This window comes from Entelurus aequoreus, linkage group LG09, assembly GCF_033978785.1.
Source record: "Entelurus aequoreus isolate RoL-2023_Sb linkage group LG09, RoL_Eaeq_v1.1, whole genome shotgun sequence".
Classification (NCBI taxonomy): Eukaryota; Metazoa; Chordata; class Actinopteri; order Syngnathiformes; family Syngnathidae; genus Entelurus; species Entelurus aequoreus.
The window spans coordinates 45,853,094-45,876,969 of record NC_084739.1 but is presented as its reverse complement, the minus strand read 5'-3'; the positions used below and the strand labels follow the sequence as shown (position 1 = coordinate 45,876,969).

General features: G+C 41.4%; 1 protein-coding gene across 3 annotated transcripts in view; it reads left to right on the top strand.

Moving 5' to 3' along the window:
- b3gat2 (beta-1,3-glucuronyltransferase 2 (glucuronosyltransferase S)) overlaps positions 1-23,876 on the top strand; it is a 639,688-nt gene that overhangs the window by 166,864 nt on the left and 448,948 nt on the right. For 2 of the 3 annotated variants that reach the window (XM_062058840.1, XM_062058839.1), the window contains exon 4: positions 9,486-9,819. In XM_062058840.1, the coding sequence (XP_061914824.1) occupies positions 9,486-9,572 (87 nt within the window). In that variant the 3' untranslated portion in view covers positions 9,573-9,819. Of the gene's footprint in view, positions 1-9,485; positions 9,820-23,876 lie in introns of those variants that run through there. The other variant, XR_009827273.1, reaches the window with a different exon arrangement.

Here is a 23,876-nt window from a genome sequence, read left to right as displayed (position 1 = left end):
ATTCACTGTAAAAACATACATATACACATTCTGTACATATACACTCACTGTACAAACACACACATACACATACTGTACATATACATTCACTGTACAAACACACACATACATATACTGTACATATACATTCACTGTATAAACACACATATACACATACTGTACATATACATTCACTGTACAAACACACACATACACATTCTATACATATACATTCACTGTACAAACACACATATACACATACTGTACATATACATTCACTGTACAAGCACACATATACACATACTGTAAATATACAAGTACATATGCACACATACACTCATGCACATAATCACATTTCATCAAACATATATTAACGTTGTTGCCCTAGGGTAAACTGGGTATAACACATGGCACACTGACAAAGCTTAACCTATTGTTACTATAACAATCTACAAGGTTAATGTAGGTTGCTTCTCTTTCTTCCCCTTTCATTTTTCTGCATTCTTTCATATCTCAAGTTATCATTACGTATATGTATTGTTGCATTTGAACAATTGTATTGTTGATAATAAAGGAAAAGTATTGGTATTGTTTATTATCAATTGCGCTATTTCTATTGGTATTTATATTGCTCCATTTTTAGTGTAATAATGCTCATTGTCATTTCTGTATTATTTTTTATTTTCGCTAACTGCTCATTTGCTATTACTTTTACCATCATATTTGTACATGTCGTATTTGCTGATGTTGCTCTGTTGTTGTTGTTGTTGTTGTTGTTGTGTTTGCTGTTGTTGTTTTTGTCTCTCTGTCTAATCCCCCTCTTGTCCCCACAATTCCCCCGTCTGTCTTCCTTTTTTTCTCTTTCTATCCCCTCCTGCTCCGGCCCGGCTGCACCAAATGATAATATAAATACATTTACTAAAGTCAAAATACAAATAAGGCAACAAGAGAAGTATCCTACACTTCTCTTTTGTAAAGTAAATCTGAACAGCCGATATGGGCATCTACATCTACTATATGATTTGCCTGAGAAGCTGGGCAGGACAAAAAATAATAATTTAGGGACGAGCGGTAGAAAATGGATGGATGGATGGATGTTTAGAGTTATGATTGATGAGTAGCACCCCAAATATTATTGCAGTATGTGGATGTACCAAACTGTAATATAATGTCAACATACAAGAATGAATGAATTAATAAAATAATGAACTTCACTCAAATTAACTATACATTTCATCATCTTGCTGCAGAATGTTGAGTGTGTTGTTTCCAAGTGATTACTTTATGAACAATAACTCATAAAAAATTGGTTCGAGCACCTGACTAATTTTGATGTCACCAATAAAAAGGTGGCGTCACATCTTTTTGATTACAGCCTTTGTTTTTCATGCTAAAAATCATTAGATTTGTTTTATAATACGAGGTGACGGTTCAGTAATTTCAAACAATTCAGAAATATTAGAGAGCTCTTCATTATCTTCTATTGTCAAGCAATCAGGAATAGAACGTGAAATCAAAAGACATTTGCAAACATAAGAGGCAGTACAGTCTTGCAAACATTTTTTTAAATCATTGATATAGATTAGAAATAAAAGAGGTTCCAACATGGAATCCTGACCCTGTATTTCCACTGGATGCGTAACGACTGCAGAACAGACCTTTTCCGTTTCTATTCTCATCAATGTGTCAGTTTACCCCTGCAAACGGCACCACTATGCCGGTAATTTGAGCCTGTAAATAGGTGTGAGTGTTTGTTTATATGTGTGCTGTGATTGGCTGGCCACCATTCTATGGTGTACCCCGCAGCTTGACCGAAGTCAGCTGGGATAGGCTCCAGCTTACCCGCAGCCCTAATGAGGACGAGCAGTAGAAACTGAATTTAAAAAACATTTATTTGAATGGTTTCTTTCTTGCCCATGCCACATCCCTGGAAATAGGTTCAGCTGTTTTTATGATGGTCCTACACAAAAAACTGAATTCTATAATTCAAACTGTCAAATATTCTGCACTATTTATGATTTATTTAATTTAGTTGGTTGACTGATTGTTGAATATGTGTTTTTTAAGAGCACAGCTCAAGTGAATCCCCACAAAAAAAACAGATCTCAACTTTTTCCACCTCATGGTTTAGTGAAGTTTGGCTTCAGCTCTGGCGGAGTGCCGAGAACACGATCAAACCTGACTATCTAGAGGAGATCAAATGGTAACAAAGTATCTATAGGTGAACCTGCAGAACGATCATTACCGTTGTCAAAGGGGAGCTGTGAGGGAAGCCTCCTGCCTGAGCAAACTGTAGAAAGTTGTAAAAAATGTTGATTTATATATATATATATATATATATATATATATATATATGTATATATATATATATATATATATATATATATATATATATAGAGTATATATATAGTTGAGGTTTCTGTGGTTTATCCGTTATACAGTGCTCAATACCGGGGTACAGCGAAACATATGTTAGGTCAGGAAAAACACAAGAGGCTATATCATCCCGACAAGCCTGATTTTTTATTTTAAACCTGCGAAACAGGCTTGTAGGGATGACATAGCCTCTTGTGTTTTTTCCTGACCTAACATATATATATATATATATATATATATATATATATATATATATATATATATATATATATATATATATATATATATATATATATATATATGTATATGTATATATGTATATATATATATATATATATATATATATATATATATATATATATATATATATATATATATATATATATATATATATATATATATATACATACATACTGTGTATATATATATATACATATTATTGTCAAAATGTCAAACATTTGCAATAAACCCTTCTGGTAACTTAGAATGAAAATATAAAACGTATCATTCAACAAGTATTGTAAACATTTTAGAAACAACGGAGATAGTTTGTTGTATATTTATTATAATTTAAAGCCAGGCGTAAATCATATAGCAAATTGAATGGGAAAGTTTAACAAACATTATGAACTAGTATCTGAAGTATAAAAATGCATGCAACCAGCAAGAAAAGAAAAAAGACTAACATTCTGGGGAATCTCCAGTTTTATATTTTTCAACATTTGAATTTCAAAATAAGGGACATTTTACATGAAAATAAGGGTTAAGAGATTTGTCATACTGACTTACGTAATTTCGTGTTTCATCTGATATACTTCTAAATGTTAGAAAAAGCATGAGCATGTCCGACTATGCTCTACTTTAGATAAGGACAATAATTTAGATATTTCATAGCCACATAGGTTATAGGTCATAGTCCTCTCAGAGTGAAGGCTCTCTTCAGATCAATCGTTTACTATTAGTGTTAGTATTCTTTGTAGTAGTGTCTCTTTTGATCAAGCAGATCCTCGTTTGAAATGTCTGGTAATAAGAAAAATGAAGAAGAATAGGTTACAATGTTGCTGGGCTTTACATCTGGATGCTGCCGTATTAGACTCCACAATCTCCACTATGTTGTCTTGCTGCCTCATCTTCTTAACAAAACATCTTCATTACATTGTTGTTTTTGTTTTAGCTCTCATGATCCCACGTGACAGTGTGGACTTTGTTCGTTATTTCCCTGTGTTTGGTATCATTTCCTGTACTGGTGCTCTTGTTTTTGTAGTATTTCCTCTTTAGTTGCTGTGGTTGCAGCACCTTTACATTCTGTTCCTTGTCCTGCCAACACAACTGTTCCACATTGCTTTTTGAGTTTGTGGTCAACTTATGCTACTTTTCTTCTGCCTGGGAACAAATAAACAACCTTTCGTTTGCACGTTGCTTGCCTTTTCTCCATCCTGGGATCACAACAACAGCCATTGTGGGCAATCGTCTCACAAACCTCCATGGGTTCTTCCTCAGCTGATGTCGTCACTCCTCCACACAATTCATGAAAACACTTTGATGTTTTATGTTATCGTTGCTAAATGTCTATTCTCAGTCATGCCGACTCGAAACCTCTCCCCTAAAGATTGTCTCATTCCACTGGAGGATTTTTGCCAATAGTCAGGTGAACAATGGTTGATGGTTTAAGTTTGTTTCGAAAAATGCATAAAGTTACAATATGATCACATATTTCCCAGTTTCTCATTACAACATGTCTGAAAAGAAGTAGGAAGGAGCAGAGCTCATTTATTCTTTCCCCCTTTCCATCGCAATTAGTAACACATTTGATCACTTCCTGTTGTCAATGTATACACAATTTAAATCCATAAATAATTCATAATAAAGTTATTCATAATTAGTTAAATAAGTTGAAATTCACATAATGATATGACGAATATTATCTCATACTTAAATAAAGTTTCAAATGGTTATCAGGATTCATTATTTTTTACTTTGTAAACACTTTTAGTTTGAACATCTTATTAAACTGGATCATATTATAAAATTGTGTGATTTCTTTACTTAATCCATTCCATAATTTAATTGCACATACTGATATGCTGAAGGTTTTAAGTGTTGTACGTGCATAGAAATGTTTTAATTAACATATTTCTCTTAGGTTATATTTCTCGTCTTTTGTTGAGAATAGTTGTTGTACATTCTTGGGTAGCAGGTTATAGTTTGCTTTGTTACCAGATATGGTAACACTAGCGAGCAATAAAGAATATAAAGTGATTTTTGATCCAATACATATTCTGCCTCATTCATTATTGACATGTGTTTTGCCACCTTGTGTTGTATATTTTTATGTGACATTTCCAGTTCATTTTCTCATCTATTATTACACCCAACATTGGGTTTAATTTACTCTTTCAATGTCTACTCCGTCTGTTGACTTTCTCTTCTACTGTTACCGAGTAGCTTTATTTTAGTTTTACAGAGGTTTAAAGGCCTACTGAAACCCACTACTACCGACCACGCAGTCTGATAGTTTATATATCAATGATGAAATCTTAACATTGAAACACATGCCAATACGGCCGGGTTAACTTATAAAGTGACATTTTAAAATTCCCGCCACACTTCCGGTTAAAAAACTCCTTTGGATATGATTTATGCGCGTGGCGTCACACAATCCACGGAAGTGGTTGTACCCCATCGACCCGATACAAAAACCCTCTTGTTTTCTTCGACAAAATTCCACAGTATTCTGGACATCTGTGTTGGTGAATCTTTTGCAATTTGTTTAATGAACAATGGAGGCTGCAAAGAAGAACGTTGTAGGTGGGATCGATCGGTGTATTAGCGGCTAAGTACAATATTTACAGCAACACAACAAGGACTACTTACTACGCCTAGCCGATGCTTGCCGCCAAACCCACGGATGAAGTCCTTCGTCGCGCCGTCGATCGCTGGAACGCAGGTGAGCACGGCTGTTGATGGGAAGATGAGGGCTGGCTGGCGTAGGTGGAGCGCTAATGTTTTTATCATAGTTCTGTGAGGTCCGGTTGCTAAGTTGCTAAATTAGCCTTAGCGTCGTTAGCAACAGCATTGTTAAGCCTTACCAGGTTGCGAATGTTTAACCGTGTAGTTACATGTACATGGTTTAATAGTATTGTTGATCTTCTGTCTATCCTTCCAGTCAGGGGTTCATTTATTTTGTTTCTATCTTCATTTGAGAACGATGCTATCACGTTAGCTCAGTAGCTAAGTGTGTCACCGATGTATTGTCGTGGAGATAAAAGTCACTTTAAATGTCCATTTCACGTGCTCGACTCTCATTTTCAAGAGGATATAGTATCCGAGGTGGTTTAAAATACAAATCAATATCGCGAAATGATCAAGTATGACACATAGAATGGATCTGCTATTCCCGTTTAAATAAAAAAAAATCACTTCAGTAGGCCTTTAAGGACAGTCTGTTCTTGTCAAACCAGGTCTTTAATGTTCTCATTTCTTCTGTTATTATTTTTAATAGCTTCTGTGTGTTCTCTCCTGAGCAAAATGCAGGTTTGTCGTCAGCAAATAGTACTAACTTTAAGTCCTTTGTGTTTTTACAAATGTCGTTTATATAAAGATTAAACAAATGTTGTCCCAGTATTGATCCAGGGGGTACACCACAGGATATATTTAGCATTGTAGACATGTGTTTGCTGCCTAGCTTCACATATTGCTTCTTGTTGGTTAAGTAGCTTCTTGCTCAGTTCAAGACCAACCCTCTGATGCCATATCGTTCTAATTTGTTAATTAAGGTATTATGATTGATTGTGTCAAATGCATTTGTTAAATCCATAAATACTGCAGCTGCACACTGTTCACCTTCTATTGCATTGCTAATCTCTTCTTTTTTTTCGATTAATGCCATCGATGTTGAATTGTTAGCTCTGTATCTGTATTGGTTCTCCACGAGTGTTCCACTTTCATTTTTGAATTGGTCCAATCTGTTTTTAAGAATTTTATAAATTTGTGTATGTAAGGAAACAGGTTTATAAACAGGTGTTTGTATCCAGTTCTAGGTAAGTTGTGAGTTCAAACCCCGACTGAGTCATACCAAAGACTATAAAAATGGGACCCATTAGTTCCCTGCTTGGCACTCAGCATCAAGGGTTGGAATTGGGGGTTAAATCACCATAAAAATGATTCTCGGGCGCGGCCACTGCTGCTGCTCACTGCTCCCCTCACCTCCCAGGGGGTGATCAAGGGTGATGGGTCAAATGCAGAGAATAATTTCGCCACACCTAGTGTGTGTGTGACAATCATTGGTACTTTAACTTTAACTTTAACTTTAAATCAGTACAAATGTTTCATTTTTGGGGGTCATTTTCCTGTTTGAAACGATAGGTTGCTGATCAATCAATCAATCAATCAATGTTTATTTGTATAGCCCTAAATCACAAAAGTCTCAAAGAGCTGCACAAGCCACAACGACATCCTCGGTACAGAGCCCACATACGGGACGTCGATGTGAATGACTATGAGAGACCTTGGAGAGGACCGCATATGTGGGTAACCCCCCCTCTAAGTACAGCCCTTAGTGGATCTAACATAATAGTGAGAGTCCAGTCCATAGTGGGGCCAGCAGGAGACCATCCCGAGTGGAGACGGGTCAGCAGCGCAGAGATGTCCCCAACCGATGCACAGGCGAGCGGTCCACCCATATACTTTAAAGATTCTAGAATCTCTTCAATCACTTTTTTAATCATACATATCAATTCCATTACAATCAGTTGAGGTCTTGAATTTAAATTGATTGACAATTGATTATTTCCTCTTCTGTCACTTTCGTGAGAAACATCAAGTAGGGGTTCTGCCTATGGTATCAACCAAGTCCTCCACTGGCACAGGACCTGAAATCCTTTCCTTCAGATTTTGTCCAATTGTTACAAAGTAGTTACAGATATTAAAGCTTTCGACTACTTTGTTCATATTGTCATTTTTCATGTTTCCGCCTGAGAAGTATTAAAAATAATCATTCTTAGCACCACTTTAATGATGCTATTGAGGATGCCCCATGTTGCTCTCTTGTTGTTTTTGTTCCTGATTAATAAATGGCTGTAATATTCTTTCCTACATGTTCATAGTATGCTAGTTAGCTTGTTTTTATGTGTTTTGTACTTATTTTCTGTCTCTATAGATATTTGTGTTATAATGTTCTTTACTATGTATTTTTCTTGTTACAATAATTTTTCAGTCCCTTTGGTTAGTTGTTGTTCTTTTGATTCCTACTATGTTGTTTCCACTGACTTATGTTTGTCATAAAGCATCATGAGAGTGTTTAAAGGATTACCATATGCTTCATTTACATCATTTTTTCTGTATACATTATCCATATTTTGCTTTTCTTTTCTTAAGAACAATCATACTTTAAAATGTGTGTTTGTCATCCATGTTCCTCTTCCTGTACTTTTGGTCTTAGATTGTGAAAACTGGTGGATGATCACTGATGTCGGTTGTAGTATTATCATCACAATCATTAGTAAAAATAGTATCAACAAGTGTGGCACAGTGTCCTGTGATTCTGATGGGCCTTGTGATTTTAGGATATAAACTCATGCTATACATTGTATCTATTAAGTCATCAAAGGTCTTTTGCTTACAAGGGTTCAAGAGGTCAATGTTGAAGTCACCACATACGTAAGAAAATTACTATTTGACTGATTTCAGTGAAGGTTGCTTTAATCCAGCAATAATGTAATACATTTTAAAACTTGACTTAAGTGTTCTATATATACAGCTGATCAATACGGTTTTTGTTTTTTTTCATGACATATTTGAATGGTTCCAAGATATTATCAATAGCACAATACATTTTGTATTCCCACTTTGTAGTTGAGGTTTTCATCACGTACACAGCTACTCCTCCTTTCTTGTTGGTTCTGTTGATGTAATTTACTTCATATCCTTGCAGATAGAAATCCATTCCTTTTTTTTAGCATCAATCTATGTTTCTGAGAGAGCGATCACTAGCGATCATCAAGGGTTTGTTGAATTGTTCCAAAAATGCTTCATGTTGTTATAGTTTGCATACAAACTTCCACCGTTGAAATTAATAACTGACTATTGTTACACAGGACAATAAAAACAAACCTAATGTGAGACCCACCACCAACATAAATAAGTAGATTCCACACCAAAAATGTAGGACTGAAGAAGTCTTAAGGGTGAAATGTCTTCAACAAACAACATGTCCATTTGTATTTTCATGTAAGACACAACCCTGGAGCTTTTATTCAGTAATAGCTTGAAGTATTTCCATCCTTTTACTCTTCTTCCTCACATTTCTTCCACTGGCGCATAGAAAGCCTTTTTTTTTTTGTATTATTTATTCTCCACTTCTGAATGCTGTTAAAAGAAACTCCAGCCAGGTAAAGCGTTTTGTTTTCGAATTGCCTCAGGGAAGAAGTGAACTAGAAGAAGCGCAAAAAGAGAGCAAAGCCATAAGAGAAGAGGTCAGACGTGATAAAAGAAGGCAGGGTTATGATTCCAGAGGAACAAAGAGGTCAGTCTTAGTGTGTTATTAGGGCACACACACACACGTGCACACACACACGTGCACACACACCCAGTTCCCACAGTGTTGATATACTTCTTTAGCGGGCCAATTAGCAGCACAGTGGACAGGATGGGACATAGTCCAGGTGAAGAAGCTCACACACACTTGTGGTTTTTGCAGCCACAAATCAACTTTCCGTGCAAAATATTGCCACAAAAAGTCACACACATCTCAATTAAAGGATGATTTAAAAAATAAGCGACCTCACCGGTGAGAAACAAATCTGTTGTTGAAAGTGTTTTTGAACTGCAGCTTGTTTTTCATTGACCCTTGACATTTTCATTCAAAAATAGAATGAAAATAGTCATGAGATATGTTATTACATATTCCCAATACATATTAGGATAGGATAGGATAGACTTCATTCATCCCCCAATGGGGTAGAGCATAAGATCAAGTTCTAATACTGGATATTGACCTACATTGTGTTGCTTGGAGCATCTTTAATACACAACATGTATCAACATGGTATTAGAAAGTATTTTAAAGAGAGTAGTGCTACTATTTTACTATTATTATTTTAATAAAGTGGTTCTTCTGCTTTTTTCACCAGGTTCTTGTTTGGCACACGCGCAGTGAGAAGCCGCACCTCGCAAACGAGTCCAAGCATGCAATGGACAGTGTGGTCATCGAGGTGTGAGCCAAGGAGAATCAATTTCAAGCTCTCAACACGTTTCCACTGGAACTTACTAGCAGCAAACTGCCATTCCTCCTCGTAGTGTTCATCACTGACAGTAACTGAGGAGGCACGTCAGTCGATCCCCCGTTTGTTTGTGGGCAAAAGGCGGACTACACTCTCAACAGATCACCTGTTCATCCAGAGGATTTAAATGCTGGCTGCATTGATTGATTGATTGATTGATTGAGACTTGTATTAGTAGGTTGCACAGTGAAGTACATATCCGTACAATTGACCACTAAATGGTAACACCCGAATAAGTTTTTCAACTTGTTTATTGATACAGATATATACTATCAGATATATACTATCATCATAATACAAGATAATCACATTGAACTATTTACATTATTTACAATCAGGGGTGTGGAGGGTTGGGGGGGTAGGATATGGACAGCAAGTAGTGGACAGAGAGAGAGAGAGAGAGAGAGAGAGAGAGAGAGAGAGAGAAAGAGAGAGAGAGAGAGAGAGAGCGAGCGAGAGAGAGAGAGAGATCAGAAGGCATAAGAAAAAGTATCTGCATTTGATTGTTTACATTTGATTATTAACAATCAGGGGAGGGTGTTAGTTTAGGGTTGTAGCTGCCTGGAGGTGAACTTTTATTGCGGTTTTGAAGGAGGATAGAGATGAACTCCTACACGACCACGGAGCCACTAAAAAAAAATAAAAAAATACGGAATTGTGTTCAACTTTTCCAGGGTGTACCCCGCCTTCCGCCCGAATGCAGCTGGGATAGGCTCCAGCCACCCCCGCGACCCTGAGAGGGACAAGCGGTAGAAGATGGATGGATGGATGGATGGATGGATGAATTGTGTTCAGGTGTCCAAATGTGATTTTTTTCCCCCGCATTACAAACGAATGGCAGCAAATGATAATGTGATAAACATGTCATTAATGTTGTCTGATTTGCAATTTTTGACAACATCATCCAACATTAGTACTTGTAGTACCAACAAACAGTACTTTTGTAAGTGTACTTACTTACTTACACAAGTCCAGATTTTTTACGGTCGAAATGTTAAAAAAACATGTCATGTAAAATGAGTGTTTATCCAGAAAGCCATCTTTTTCATTTGAGTGAAATACTATTTGCCCTTCAATCAAACACAAATTAATGTATGCACCTTATTTTATGTTTTTTGGTTTTTACACTCCATCTTTCTCTGTTAAAATGAACCTACTATTAAAATGTTGTACCGTTCATATCTTTGTAAGGAAGTAAACGTACAAAACAATCAGGGTGTCAAATACTTCATGTATTTTTCACACTGTACTGTATGTCAGTGGTCCCCAACCACCGGGCCGCACAAGAAATGAAAAAAAAAAAAGTTTTTATTTTTTTATTTTTTTTAATTAAATCAACATAAAAAACACAATATATACATTATATACCAATATAGATCAATGCAGTCTGCAGGGATACAGTCTGTAACCACACATGATTGTATTTCTTTATGAAAAAAAAATAAATAAAATAAAATAAACTCACCCCCCCGAACCGTGGGACAAATTTTCAAGTGTTGACCGGTCCGCAGCTACAAAAAGGTTGGGGACCACTGCTGTATGTAATTGACATTCTGTAAGATGTATGAATTCACTTTCCATATGTGTGTCTTTCTTCGTGTGTGGGTACGACTTTGGTATAGGACGAGATAAACAGCACAGGTGAGCTGGAGCCCATCCCAGCTGACTTACTGCGAGATTGAGTAGTTGTTTGTCAATATGTGATTGACTGGCATCCAGCCTCTTGTTCAGAGTCAGCTGGGATAGGCCCCAACTCACCTATGACCCTGAATATAATAAGCGGTGGAAAATGAAACATATTGATGAATCGATTGTTAATTTTCACAATTAGTAATTGAGTAAATTTAAAAGGCCATCTACAACCCAGAAATAATACATGTTGTGTGTAAGTAATATTACAAGGAAAGCAATGAATGAGTTATGTGAATGAGTTATTTTGTCAATTGAAAAGTAAAAGGGTCCAAACATTGAGCCTTGAAGCGTCCGTGTGAAGTCAAGGAGACTCAGCACCAGTCAAAGATGTCCAGACTTTTGACATGAAATATTAGCAGTGATGAGGTAGTTGATTATGATTATGTCTTCCGAGCTAATGTTACATTTGAAGGACATATGGCCTGATCTACTAAGACCTAAATAACAGATCCTGCAAACTATAAAATGTACTATTAGTGGGCGTGTTGCGTGTGATCTACTAAGACCGCGTGTACAGTTCATGACACGTGCAAAAGTGGTGCAGACCGCCCTATTTAAATAAAATATTTGCGTGTGTACAGGCTGTTACCATGGAGACACTCCTTTATTACATCATATGGTCCAGCTGGTGGTGTTCCGTCATGTTGTTGACATGCAGCACACAAATATCATAGGTACCATTGTCTCTAGGTTTTATTGAAGCACAATCTAGGCAACAGAAGCTACTTTTAACAGGTTAAAAGTGCGCTTTGGGAGGCGCTGCGGAGTTGTGATGGTGTGTTTTAAATGATCCACCTGCAATAAAATGTATATTGCATGTAGGAGATAGATTATATCTCCTTTGTGAAAAAAAAAACACCTTTAAAAAACACAGCAGACACCAAAACAAAATAATTGTATTTGTTTTAAGAAGACCCGTAAGCCATCCAGCAGCTATGAAATGATACAATGTCATTGCTGAATAGACGATATAACTAACATTGTTAGTCCAAGCATGCTGACGCACGTCTTTGCAGCTTCCCTTCTCTCAGCCTTTTGTGCATAACTGTGCCAGTTTGCACGAACAATTCAAACAGCGGCCGCAAAATGGTTTTAAGTTTTGATAAATCACATTGTGAGCGCTAAATTATTATATTTGCATCTCCTCCTCTAAGTAGTGTGGGCTGTCTAATAATCAGCATATACATATTCCGCATATTAATGAAGACAGACACACTAAATGGATTGCACTACTTACGTTCCTCATTTAACAGATGCAATCCTCTGCGCACAAGTTTAGTCAGATTTTTTTGTTGTTCAGCGTGTTATCAAGTTTGCACGTGTTATAGCACACGCAAACCTTTAGTAGATCAGGCCCATAGTCTAAAATCAGTGACGTGTGTGAGAGAGGTTCAGGCTTGATATAGCATGGACTCCTTGGGGTTGTTGTTGTTTTTTTACTTTAAATGATTGTCCTCTAATCAATGGTATTACAGGTTACACAGGAAAAATTCCCTTTTGGTAAAATTTTTAGGTTTGAAATACTTATTTTTCTCATGTAAATTTTTGTTTTTAAATAAAACTGAAAACCATTTACGGCGTTACGTTTATTTACACACACCTATCCTTCTCCAGGAAAATATACTTTCTGGTAAAAGAATAATCTGATTCGTCTGAAAGTCCAGTCTAGAGAAGTTTTTGATCTTGGCAGATTAATTCGCTCATTCATTAACCCTCCTGTTGTCCTCGGGTCATTTTGACCCGCCACTGTGTTAAAAACCAAAACGATATTTTTTTTAACTTGAAATTTATGACTTTTCCTAGATTGGCACCAACAGTAGAAAAAGTGAAATGTTGCTTTTCTTCACATTTACATGTAAGCTGTACAAAAAAATGTACAAAGGTGGTCTTTGGGTCAAAATGACCCGTGAGTCACAAAGTGTTGAAATCAAAGTCACAGAGTTACTTATACGTCACATAATGTTACAATGTTTTAGTTGTTATAGTCCATCAGTAGCAGAGCTCTTTTTCTGTGGATTTCCAGAGATTATAAAGGTGCTGCAGATCACAGGGCCCCGAATTCTGTCTGTGCTGAAGCCATGAGTGTGCGTTATACCGCTGAAGAGGCTCTAGAGCTGATTTTTTCAGATGTCCAGCAAGACAACTCTGATTCAGAAGAGAAGGTGGAGGATGTATCAGAAGAAGAAGATGGGGAGGAATACAATCCAGAGCATGATGAATCTTCTTCAGAAGAAGAAAACCCTGAAGCTGAAAGAGAGACTTTCCTTTCGAAAAATAACATGGTCCTCAGCAGCATATGACCATCAAGGCAGGCATGCAGAACAAAACATCATAAAGATGACCCCAGGACCCACAAGGTATGCCGTTTCTCATGCCCATGACATTGTCTCTACATTCTACCTGTTTATCACACCAGCAATTGAAAAAATAATCCAGGAGATGACACATTTGGAGGGTTTTCGCAAATAGGAGACAACTGGAAAAAGATGGATGAGACTGACCTGCAGGCCTACTTAGGACTGCTAATTTTAGCCGGTGTATACAGGTCCCGAGGTGAGGCTGCAGCTAGTCTATGGGATGCAGAGAGTGAAAGGCCAATTTTCCGAGCCACAATGCCACTCAAACTCTTTCACACCTACTCAAGACTGATACAATTTGATGACCGTGAGTCAAGACCAGCAAGACGTGTGACAGACAAACTTGCAGCCATAAGAGAGGTCTGGGACAATGTAGTTCTTCTGAGCACACTGCACACAGATGGTGACATTAGCGATCGTGAGGACAGGAAGCCAGTCATCATCCTAGACTACAACCGCAACAAGGGAGGTGTGGACAACCTAAATAAGGTGATTGGAACATACAGCTGCAGAAGGATGACTGCCCGCTGGCCCCTGGTCATCTTCCACAACATCATTGATGTTTCCTCCTTTAATGCCTTTGTGATTTAGAGAGAGATCAACCCGACCTGGATGACTCGTAAGCAGAACAAGAGGAGGGTGTTCTGGAACACCAGATAGTTCGATACGTTTGGTAACTCCACTGACGCAAATTCTTAAAGTACCACAAGAGTGGAAAAACAAGTTGCTTCTATATTGAAACTATTACATTCTTTAATTTTTTTTATTCAATGTCTAAAAGCAATCAACATAACATTAAAATAAATACTAAAAACACATGAATGAAAAGGAGCAGAAAGAAGTAAAAACTTATAACATCTTCCCCATATTCACACAATTACAACAGTTGTTGTTCAACTCAGGAGACCATTTAGGCATTTTTTCTGTATTCATAACATACATATTTCATAACAAACAACAAAATAATTAAACATGGAAGCAAAATATTTACTCTAAATCTTATCTTTTGATCATCATGATTTAAAAAAAAACAACCTTTGACTGAAATGCATCTTTCAATTGTCACTGTTTTATTTCTCGATTTACTAAACATCTCAGTTCCTTTTAGATTATAATTACTTTCTCTTTTAACAAATCTTTTTTGAATGCTGTTTGGTATAATTGTTTTAGGATCTTATACTCTATCAATTTCAGTAAGTTTAACTGTTTGAATATTGGGTGTGTGGGTTCCCTGAATGCATTTCTAGTAATGATTCTTACGGCTCTTTTCTGCAGAAGGAAGATTGGATTTCAATATGTTTTACAGGCACTACCCCGTGTTACAAATAATACCTGGGATTTATATAGCGCTTTTCTAAGTACCCAAAGTCGCTTTACATGTAGAACCCATCATGCATTCACACCTTGTGGTGGTAAGCTACTTTCATAGCCACAGCTGCCCTGGGGTAGACTGACTGAAATGGAACAATCAGTGAGTTATACAAAATATACAATGCTTTTTGATTTAGCAATTGCTTCACAGTGGTTACAGTAAAGCCAAGTGCTACATACGCTTCATCATATTCTGGTAAGGCAAAAAAAGGATGTTCCCTGAGGTCACACACGCCCCCCTTGGCATCGCACTGTGCCCACCCAGGGGGACCCGCCCCACTATTTGAGGAGGACTGCTGATTTCCATGACAAATGTTCATCAAACATAACACCCAAAAACTTGTTCTCGTGTGTTCTTTGATCTCAACTCCTTTGACATATAATGAGATCCACACTTTTTCTACTACTACAAAAAATCATAAACTTAGTTTTACTAGTATTCAAGGATCATTTATTTACATCAAACCATCTTTAATTTTGATGGATTCTTTTTCAACCACCTCTAACACATCTCTAATATTTTGTCCTGAATAAAATAAAGGTGTGTCGTCCCGAAATAAAATACACTTAAAACAGTTTGGAAACCATGTAATATCATTGACGTGCATGAGAAACAGTATTGGTCCAAGGACTGGTCCTTGTGGTACTCCACAACTAATATTATGTAAGGCAGCTTACTTACACTGTTTTCTGTCCTTCAGGTAACTTTTGACCCACTCATGAGCCACTCCTCATATTCCATATTTGTACAGTTTGTCTAGTAATATTTCAGGATCATGCATATCAAACGTTTTTTTAAGATCTACACACATACTTACTAAATATTGTTTTGATCTATTGCATCTGAAATTTCTTCCGCCAAATCAATTATTGCTGTTGCAGTTGAGTGGTTAGGACGGAATCCATATTTACTAATGCTTGAGATATTATATTTATCATTGACTGTCCATCCATCCATTCATTTTCTTCCGCTTATCCGAGGTCGGGTCGCGGGGGCAGCAGCCTAAGCAGGGAAGCCCAGACTTTCTTCTCCCCAGCCACTTTGTCCAGCTCCTCCTGGGGGATCCTGAGGCATTTCCAGGCCAGCCGGGAGACATAGTCTCCCCAACGTGTCCTGGGTCTTCCCCGTGGCCTCCTCCCGGTCAAACGTGCCCTAAACATGTGCATCCTGAGCAAATTCCCGAACCACCTCATCTGGCTCCTCTCTATGTGTCATGACGCGGAGTCGATCCCAGGTTTCCTCTTCAGCTGGAGCTGCAGGCACCTCTGCTAACCCCTCTGCCGGCAGCACGCTCAAACAAACCTCTGCTCACACTGAGCACAACACGCCCACACAGCAACAAGTCTGCAAGCAATCACTGATCAGCACACCTGGACTTGACGAGGGGGAGCTGCATAAAGACCAGCGGACCCGAGGAACCTTTGCCAGAACGTCGCTAACCTTCCAGTAAGCATTACGTCTGGCATTCCTTTTCCCAGTGATTTCCTCGTCCTTGTTTTGCTCTATTTCTCCGTGTTTCCCCCTGGTTCATGACCTTTTGTATTTCCACAGTGACTCCCCTGACCTCTGTGATCGTGCCTTGTCACTCGACACCCATCCGGATTCCTAACTGCCCACCTCGATCCACAATTTCCCTGCTCGGACCCAGACCACGCTGCCCTGCTCTTGCCCACGACCACTTGCCTGTCCACGAACTGCCTCTTCGCCTTTGCCCCTTGGATACGACGAAAGATACAACCAACATTTACAGACAACAACCCTTGGTAACATTTACATTATTAATTTTACACATAGTCAACACTCACTCACTTTGAGTAGCATACACACGCCACGTATTCATCTAAGGTTTCCTATAAACCTTGTAAACCGCAGTCCTGCCCTGGTTGTCGCCTCCTTCCCTTCTCTGATATACAACAGTACGTTCTGGCCAACAACATGTCGGAACCAGGCGACAGCAGCAAGCCCCAGGCCCAGATAGCCATATCTTCCGACCTAGCTATCCTTAGCTCCGTCGTTAGCGAACACCAGGTTCGGTTTACTGCCCTTGAGGATCATCTTGAGAGAGCTTTTACCAGACTGTATTCCAAGCTGGACAACATGTGCCCCGGGGCCAGTTCTGGACCGGTGGTACCTCCACGTGCTTCTCCAGTTCCTGGACCCGAACACAGCATTTTGGAACGAAAGCCCAGGATTGCCAGCCCTAAACCCTTTGAAGGGGACTTTGAACTTTGTAGAGGGTTCTTGGTACAATGTGACCTCATTTTTCGGCACCAGCCCTCCCGTTATTCCTCAGACGGCGCCAAGATTGCATTTATTTTTTCCTTACTTTCCGGCCCGGCTCTCAAGTGGGCTACAGCTGCAGTTGACAGAACCATTGGGCTCAACTCCGACTATTCTGCGTTCCGTGCAGAATTTCGGGCTGTCTTTGATCACCCCAAGGATGGGGGGGACGCGGCCGGACGTCTGCACTCCATCTCGCAGGGTTCACGTTCCGTGGCAGCCTACACCTTAGAGTTCCGGACTTTGGCGGCAGACAGCGGTTGGGATGACCGGGCGCTCCAAAGTGCATTCCGTCGCGGCCTTTCCGATGAAATTAAGGACGGTCTATTGAGGGACAGACCCACGTCCTGCAAAGACCTCATTGAACTGGCCCTCCAATTTGACATTCGACTTTGTGAACGAGCAGCAGAGCGAGGTCAGAGAGGTGCCTCTAGGAACCAGACTTGGCCTACCTTCAAGACAGAGGTGGACCCATACCGGCCTACAACTACTACAATGGCAGCCCCGGAGCCCATGCAGTTGGGTAGGACACGGTTACCCATTGAGGAAAGGGAGAGGAGGTACAGGCAGCGCCTCTGCCTCTACTGCGGTCTAGCAGGACACGTCCGATATAATTGTCCGGCGAGACCGAAAGATCAGGCTCACCAGCAGAGGGGATCCTGGTGAGCCATACTTTATTTCCCCGTAAAGAGGAAAACCCTGACATTCTGCTACCCGCTACTTTGGCCTGGGACAAGAGGAGCATTCAAGTGAAGGCATTTGTGGACTCGGGAGCTGACGAGAGTTTGTTGGACTACACGTTCGCCCGGGAGATGCGCATTCCCCTGATATCCTTGGACAAGACGCTGCCTGCACAGGCTCTAGATGGACGACCATTGGGCCCCATCAAGTACCGCACGGAGCCCCTTTCCATGAGCATTTCTGGAAATCACAGAGAGACCATTAGTTTATGGGTGCTAGAAGCTCCGGTAGCCCCACTGGTACTTGGAAGATCTTGGCTTCGTCACCACAACCCCCATATATATTGGTCTTCTGGCAGAATTCTGGCTTGGAGTACACCCTGCATGGCCAACTGTCTTGGGTCAGCATCTCATCCGGTCTACCACTCCACTACCACGACTCCCCAGGCCGATCTATCTCTGGTTCCAGCTTGCTACCATGACTTAGCCGAGGTCTTCAGCAAGGTACGTGCCCTGGGACTACCCCCTCATAGACCTTATGATTGTGCCATCGAGTTACTCCCTAACGCTACCTTGTCGTCTAGTCGCCTATACAACTTGTCTCTTCCAGAGAAGGAAGCTATGAGAAACTACATCACCGAGGGCCTTGCCTCGGGCATCATAACACCATCCAAGTCTCCACTGGCGGCGGGATTCTTTTTCGTGGCTAAGAAGGACGGATCCCTTCGTCCCTGCATTGACTACCGTCACCTTAACAACATCACCATTAAGAATAAGTACCCTCTTCCTCTACTCAACTCATCTTTTGAACCTTTGGCACCTGCTACCATATTTACCAAACTGGATCTCCGTAACGCCTATCACTTGGTCCGGATCAAAGAGGGAGACGAGTGGAAGACTGCTTTCAACACTCATATGGGGCATTATGAGTACCGAGTGATGCCTTTTTGACTCACCAACGCACCTGCAGTTTTCCAAACTCTTGTCAACGACATTCTTCGGGACATGCTGGACCAATTCGTGGTAGTATACCTAGATGATATTCTCATTTTCTCCCGTAACCTCTCTGATCACCAAAGACATGTTCGACTTGTCCTGCAACGGCTTTTGGAAAACTGTCTATTTGTTAAGGCAGAAAAGTGCTGCTTCCACTGCTCTTCGGTGGAGTTCCTCGGTTTCGTGGTCGAAAGGGGTCACATAAGGCCAGACCCGAAGAAGGTGGAGGCCGTGGTGAAGTGGCCGCAACCTACTACTAGGACGGAACTTCGGAGGTTCCTCGGCTTCGCTGGCTTCTACCGTCGCTTCATTCAAGACTTCAGTAGAGTTGCGAAACCACTACATTCGCTTACGTCTACTAACGTTCCTTTTGTGTGGACTCTTTTGGCGAGGAAGGCCTTTGAGGAGTTAAAGGAGCGTTTTGTTTCTGCCCCCATTCTAGTCCATCCCGACTTAGAAACTGCTTTTTTGGTGGAGGTTGACGCCTCAGACTCGGGGATTGGGGCTATTCTCTCTCAACGGTCCAAAAATGACAATTTGGTTCACCCTGTTGCTTTTTTCTCCAGGCGGCTGACCCCCGCCGAACAGAATTATGATGCTAGGAATAGAGAATTACTGGCAGTCCATGAGGCCCTGGTGGAATGGAGACACTGGTTGGAAGGAGCTAGACACCAGTTTCAGATCCTAACCGACCACAGTAACCTTCTACACATCCGTGCTGCCAAGAGGATCAACAACCGCCAGGCAAGGTGGCAGCAGTTTTTCTCTCGCTTCAATTACGTGCTTTCTTTCAGACCTGGGTCCAAGAACACTAAGGCTGACGCACTGTCCCGGTTATTTCTGAAAGAACCTACCGGTCCGGCAGTGGCAGAACCCATCCTTCCTTCCACTCGTATCATTGGGATGGTAACTTGGAAAGTGGAGGACCTAGTTAAGGCTGCACTGCGTTCCAATCCAGGACCGGGAGGTGGACCTCCCAACAAACTGTTCGTCCATCGGGAGTTACGACCCAGGGTCCTGGATTGGGGGCACTCTAGCCTGTTCTCATGCCATCCTGACTTTCAACGAACCCTATCATTGCTGCGAAGACGTTTTTGGTGGCCATCAATGGCCAAGGACACTCGTGAGTTCATCGCTGCTTGTTTAACTTGTGCCCGTAGTAAGATGTCACACAGGCCTCCTGCTGGTCTTCTTCACCCTGTCTCCATTCCTGCCCGTCCTTGGTCACACATCGCCCTGGATTTTGTCACAGGATTTCCAGCCTCCAGAGGTAACACCACTATCCTTAATATTGTAGACCGTTTCTCCAAGGCAGCCCATTTTGTTCCACTGCGAAAGTTACCTTCTGCCTCAGAGACTTCTGACCTCCTCACACTTCACGTCGTCAAACAACATGGTATTCCGATGGATATCGTTTCTGACCGAGGCCCTCAGTTTACATCGCAAGTATGGAGAGCCTTCTGCAAGGGTATCGGGGCCTCGGTCAGCCTCACATCCCCAGAGCAACGGGCAGGCTGAAAGAACTAATCAAAGCTTGGAGACCATGCTCCGATGTGTCGCCAGTCATCAACCCATGTCCTGGAGCAAGTTTCTGCCATGGGTGGAGTTTTCTTATAACTCCTTGAAGAGCTCCGCTACCGGTATGTCCCCATTTGAGTGCTCATTAGGTTATCAACCCCCTTTATTTCCCCAACAGGAACTGGAAATCGCTGTTCCCTCTACTAGAGCTCATATTAGACGGTGTCGTGCAGCTTTGGAAAGAGCATCTGAGAAAATGTGTCGCAACGCCAACCGTCATCGTATTCCAGCCCCTTCCTATAAACCAGGACAACAAGTGATGCTTCTCACTAAGGACCTCAGTCTCCAGGTACCATCTAGAAAATTGTCTCCCCGTTATGTTGGTCCGTTCTCCATCATTTCTATCATAAACCCTGTATCTGTTAAATTGGCTCTCCCACCCTCGGTCAAGCGGCATCCTGTTGTCCATGTTTCCCAGATTAAACCGGTAGCAGAGAGCGCTCTGTCCCCTCCTGTCCCTGCCCCCCCCCCCCACCCTCTAGGTTTTTGCCTAATGGATATCAGGTTTGGACGGTCAAGGAGATCCTCAGGGTCCGTCGACAAGGTAGGGGGCTCGTTTATCTGGTCGACTGGGAGGGATATGGACCTGAAGACAGATCATGGGTGCCAGCCTCCTATCTTGCCGATCCCTCACTTCTAGGGGACTTCTACCGTGCCAATCCTGATGCTCCTCGGCGCTCGTCGGGGGCCTCGCATAAGGAGGGGGGGTACTGTCATGACGCGGAGTCGATCCCAAGTTTCCTCTGCAGCTGGAGCTGCAGGCACTTCTGCTAACCCCTCTGCTGGCAGCACGCTCAAACACACCTCTGCTCACACTGAGCACAACACGCCCACACAGCAACAAGTCTGCAAGCAATCACTGATCAGCACACCTGGACTTGACGAGGGGGAGCGGCATAAAGACCAGCGGACCCGAGGAACCTTTGCCAGAACGTCGCTAACCTTCCAGTAAGCATCACGTCTGGCATTCCTTTTCCCAGTGATTTCCTCGTCCTTGTTTTGCTCTATTTCTCCGTGTTTCCCCCTGGTTCATGACCTTTTGTATTTCCACAGTGACTCCCCTGACCTCCGTGATCGTGCCTTGTCACTCGACACCCATCCGGATTCCTAACTGCCCACCTCGATCCACAATTTCCCTGCTCGGACCCAGACCACGCTGCCCTGCTCTTGCCCACGACCACTTGCCTGTCCACGAACTGCCTCTTCGCCTTTGCCCCTTGGATACGACGAAAGATACAACCAACATTTACAGACAACAACCCTTGGTAACATTTACATTATTAATTTTACACATAGTCAACACTTACTCACTTTGAGTAGCATACACACGCCACATATTCATCTAAGGTTTCCAATAAACCTTGTAAACCGCAGTCCTGCCTTGGTTGTCGCCTCCTTCCCTTCTCTGATATACAACACTTTGTTGAGGAGCAGCGGCTTTACTTTGAGCTCCTCCCAAATGACAGAGCTTCTCACCCTATCTCTTAGGGAGAGCCCCGCCACCCGATGGAGGAAACTCATTTTGGCCACTCGTACCCGTGATTTTGTCCTTTTGATCATAACCCAAAGCTCATGACCATAGGTAAGGATGGAAACATAGATCGACCAGTACATTGAGAGCTTCGCCTTCCAGCTCAGCTCCTTTTTCACTACGATGGACAGATGCAGGGTCCGCATCACTGCAGAAACAGCAGCAATCCGCCTGTTGTTCTCACAATCCACTCTTCCCTCACTCTTGAACAAGACTCTGAGGTACTGGAACTCCTTCACTTTGGGTAATATCTCCTCCCCAACACGGAGAACCATGGACTTGGGTTTGTAGGTGATGATTCTCATCCCAGTCGCTTCACACTGCTGCGAACCGATCCAGTGGGAGCTGAAGATCTTGGCCAGATGAAGCTATGAGGACCACATAATTTGCAGCGAGGTGACGTTTCACGTCCCAAGAGCTAGCTTCTCTAGCCGAGGACCGGACCGCCAAGCGGCCTGCCTTCAGCTGCCGCCCAGGTCACACTGCACCCGACCTCTATGGTCCTTCCTATGAGTAGTGAGCCTATTGGAGGGGGAACCCACGTTACCTTTTCGGGCTCGCCATTGAGCCCCACCTTTGGGCCTGTCTCCAGAGGGGCCCACGTCCTGGCGAGGGAAATCTGGGTCCTTCAATTTGACTTTCCATAGAGATCTTCAAGCTGCTCTTTGTCTGATCCCTCACCGAAGACTTGTTTGTCTTGGGAGACCCTACCAGGAGGCATAGAAAGCCCCCGGACAACATAGTTTCTCGGATTATTGGGACACGTAAACTCCTCTACCACGATAAGGTACCAGCTTATGAATGTATTCAACCTAACAGCAAACAATTGCTCTAAGACTTTTGAGAAGTGATCTTCGTCTGTAAAAGGAGAACTTGTGCTTGTTTTGACATTTGGAAAGTGGTTTTACTTCAGCAATTTTCATATAATCTGGGAATACTCCGTCCTTGAATGACAAGTTACAAATGAGTTCAATAACTCATTGTGCAACAATAATAAATGGTTCAATAACTAAGTCTAGGATGCTCTTTATAGATGAGTCATGTGTCTACATAATCGTTTGAGATCATATTTGGACACTGCTTCATAATTTGTAATATTTCAAACTTCTCCACTTTATCAAGAAAAATACAACCAATATGATCTATTTGTGACGACCGGGTCGCATAGTGATGCGAATGTTCGTTCTCCCAGGAATGCAAATCGGGCTTCGGACACAGCTTGCAGGTAAAGAATGATTTATTTAAGAATAAAATAATACTGAACAAACAAAAACGTGCTCATAGCACTTAAGGAAGAAACAAAAGGAGCTAGCGTGGGAGCTAGAAGGTAAACACTAAACAGAGCCTTTAGCGTGGGAGCTAGAAGGTTAACAGAGCAGGAAACAAAAGTCGTCATCTGTTGTGAGGAACAAACTACGAAGCAAGACAGACTGAATGGGAAGGCAGGCTTATATAATAATGACATACAGGTGCACGTCTACACGCGGCAGGTGAAAACAATAAGCAGCCATGGCAACAAACTCAGGTGTACAAACAGGCACTCAAGGACTCCAAAACTAACAGAAAACACAAGTACCTTGAAAACGTAAACAGAAATATGATCCGGGCAGCGGATCATAACACTATTATCTCAGCTGCATTCGGGCGGAAGGCAGCGTACACTATGGACAAGCCGCCACTGCATCACAGGGCCAACACAGATAGACAGACAACATTCAGGCTCCTGCACCCCCAGCGACTCCAAAAGGGACAAGC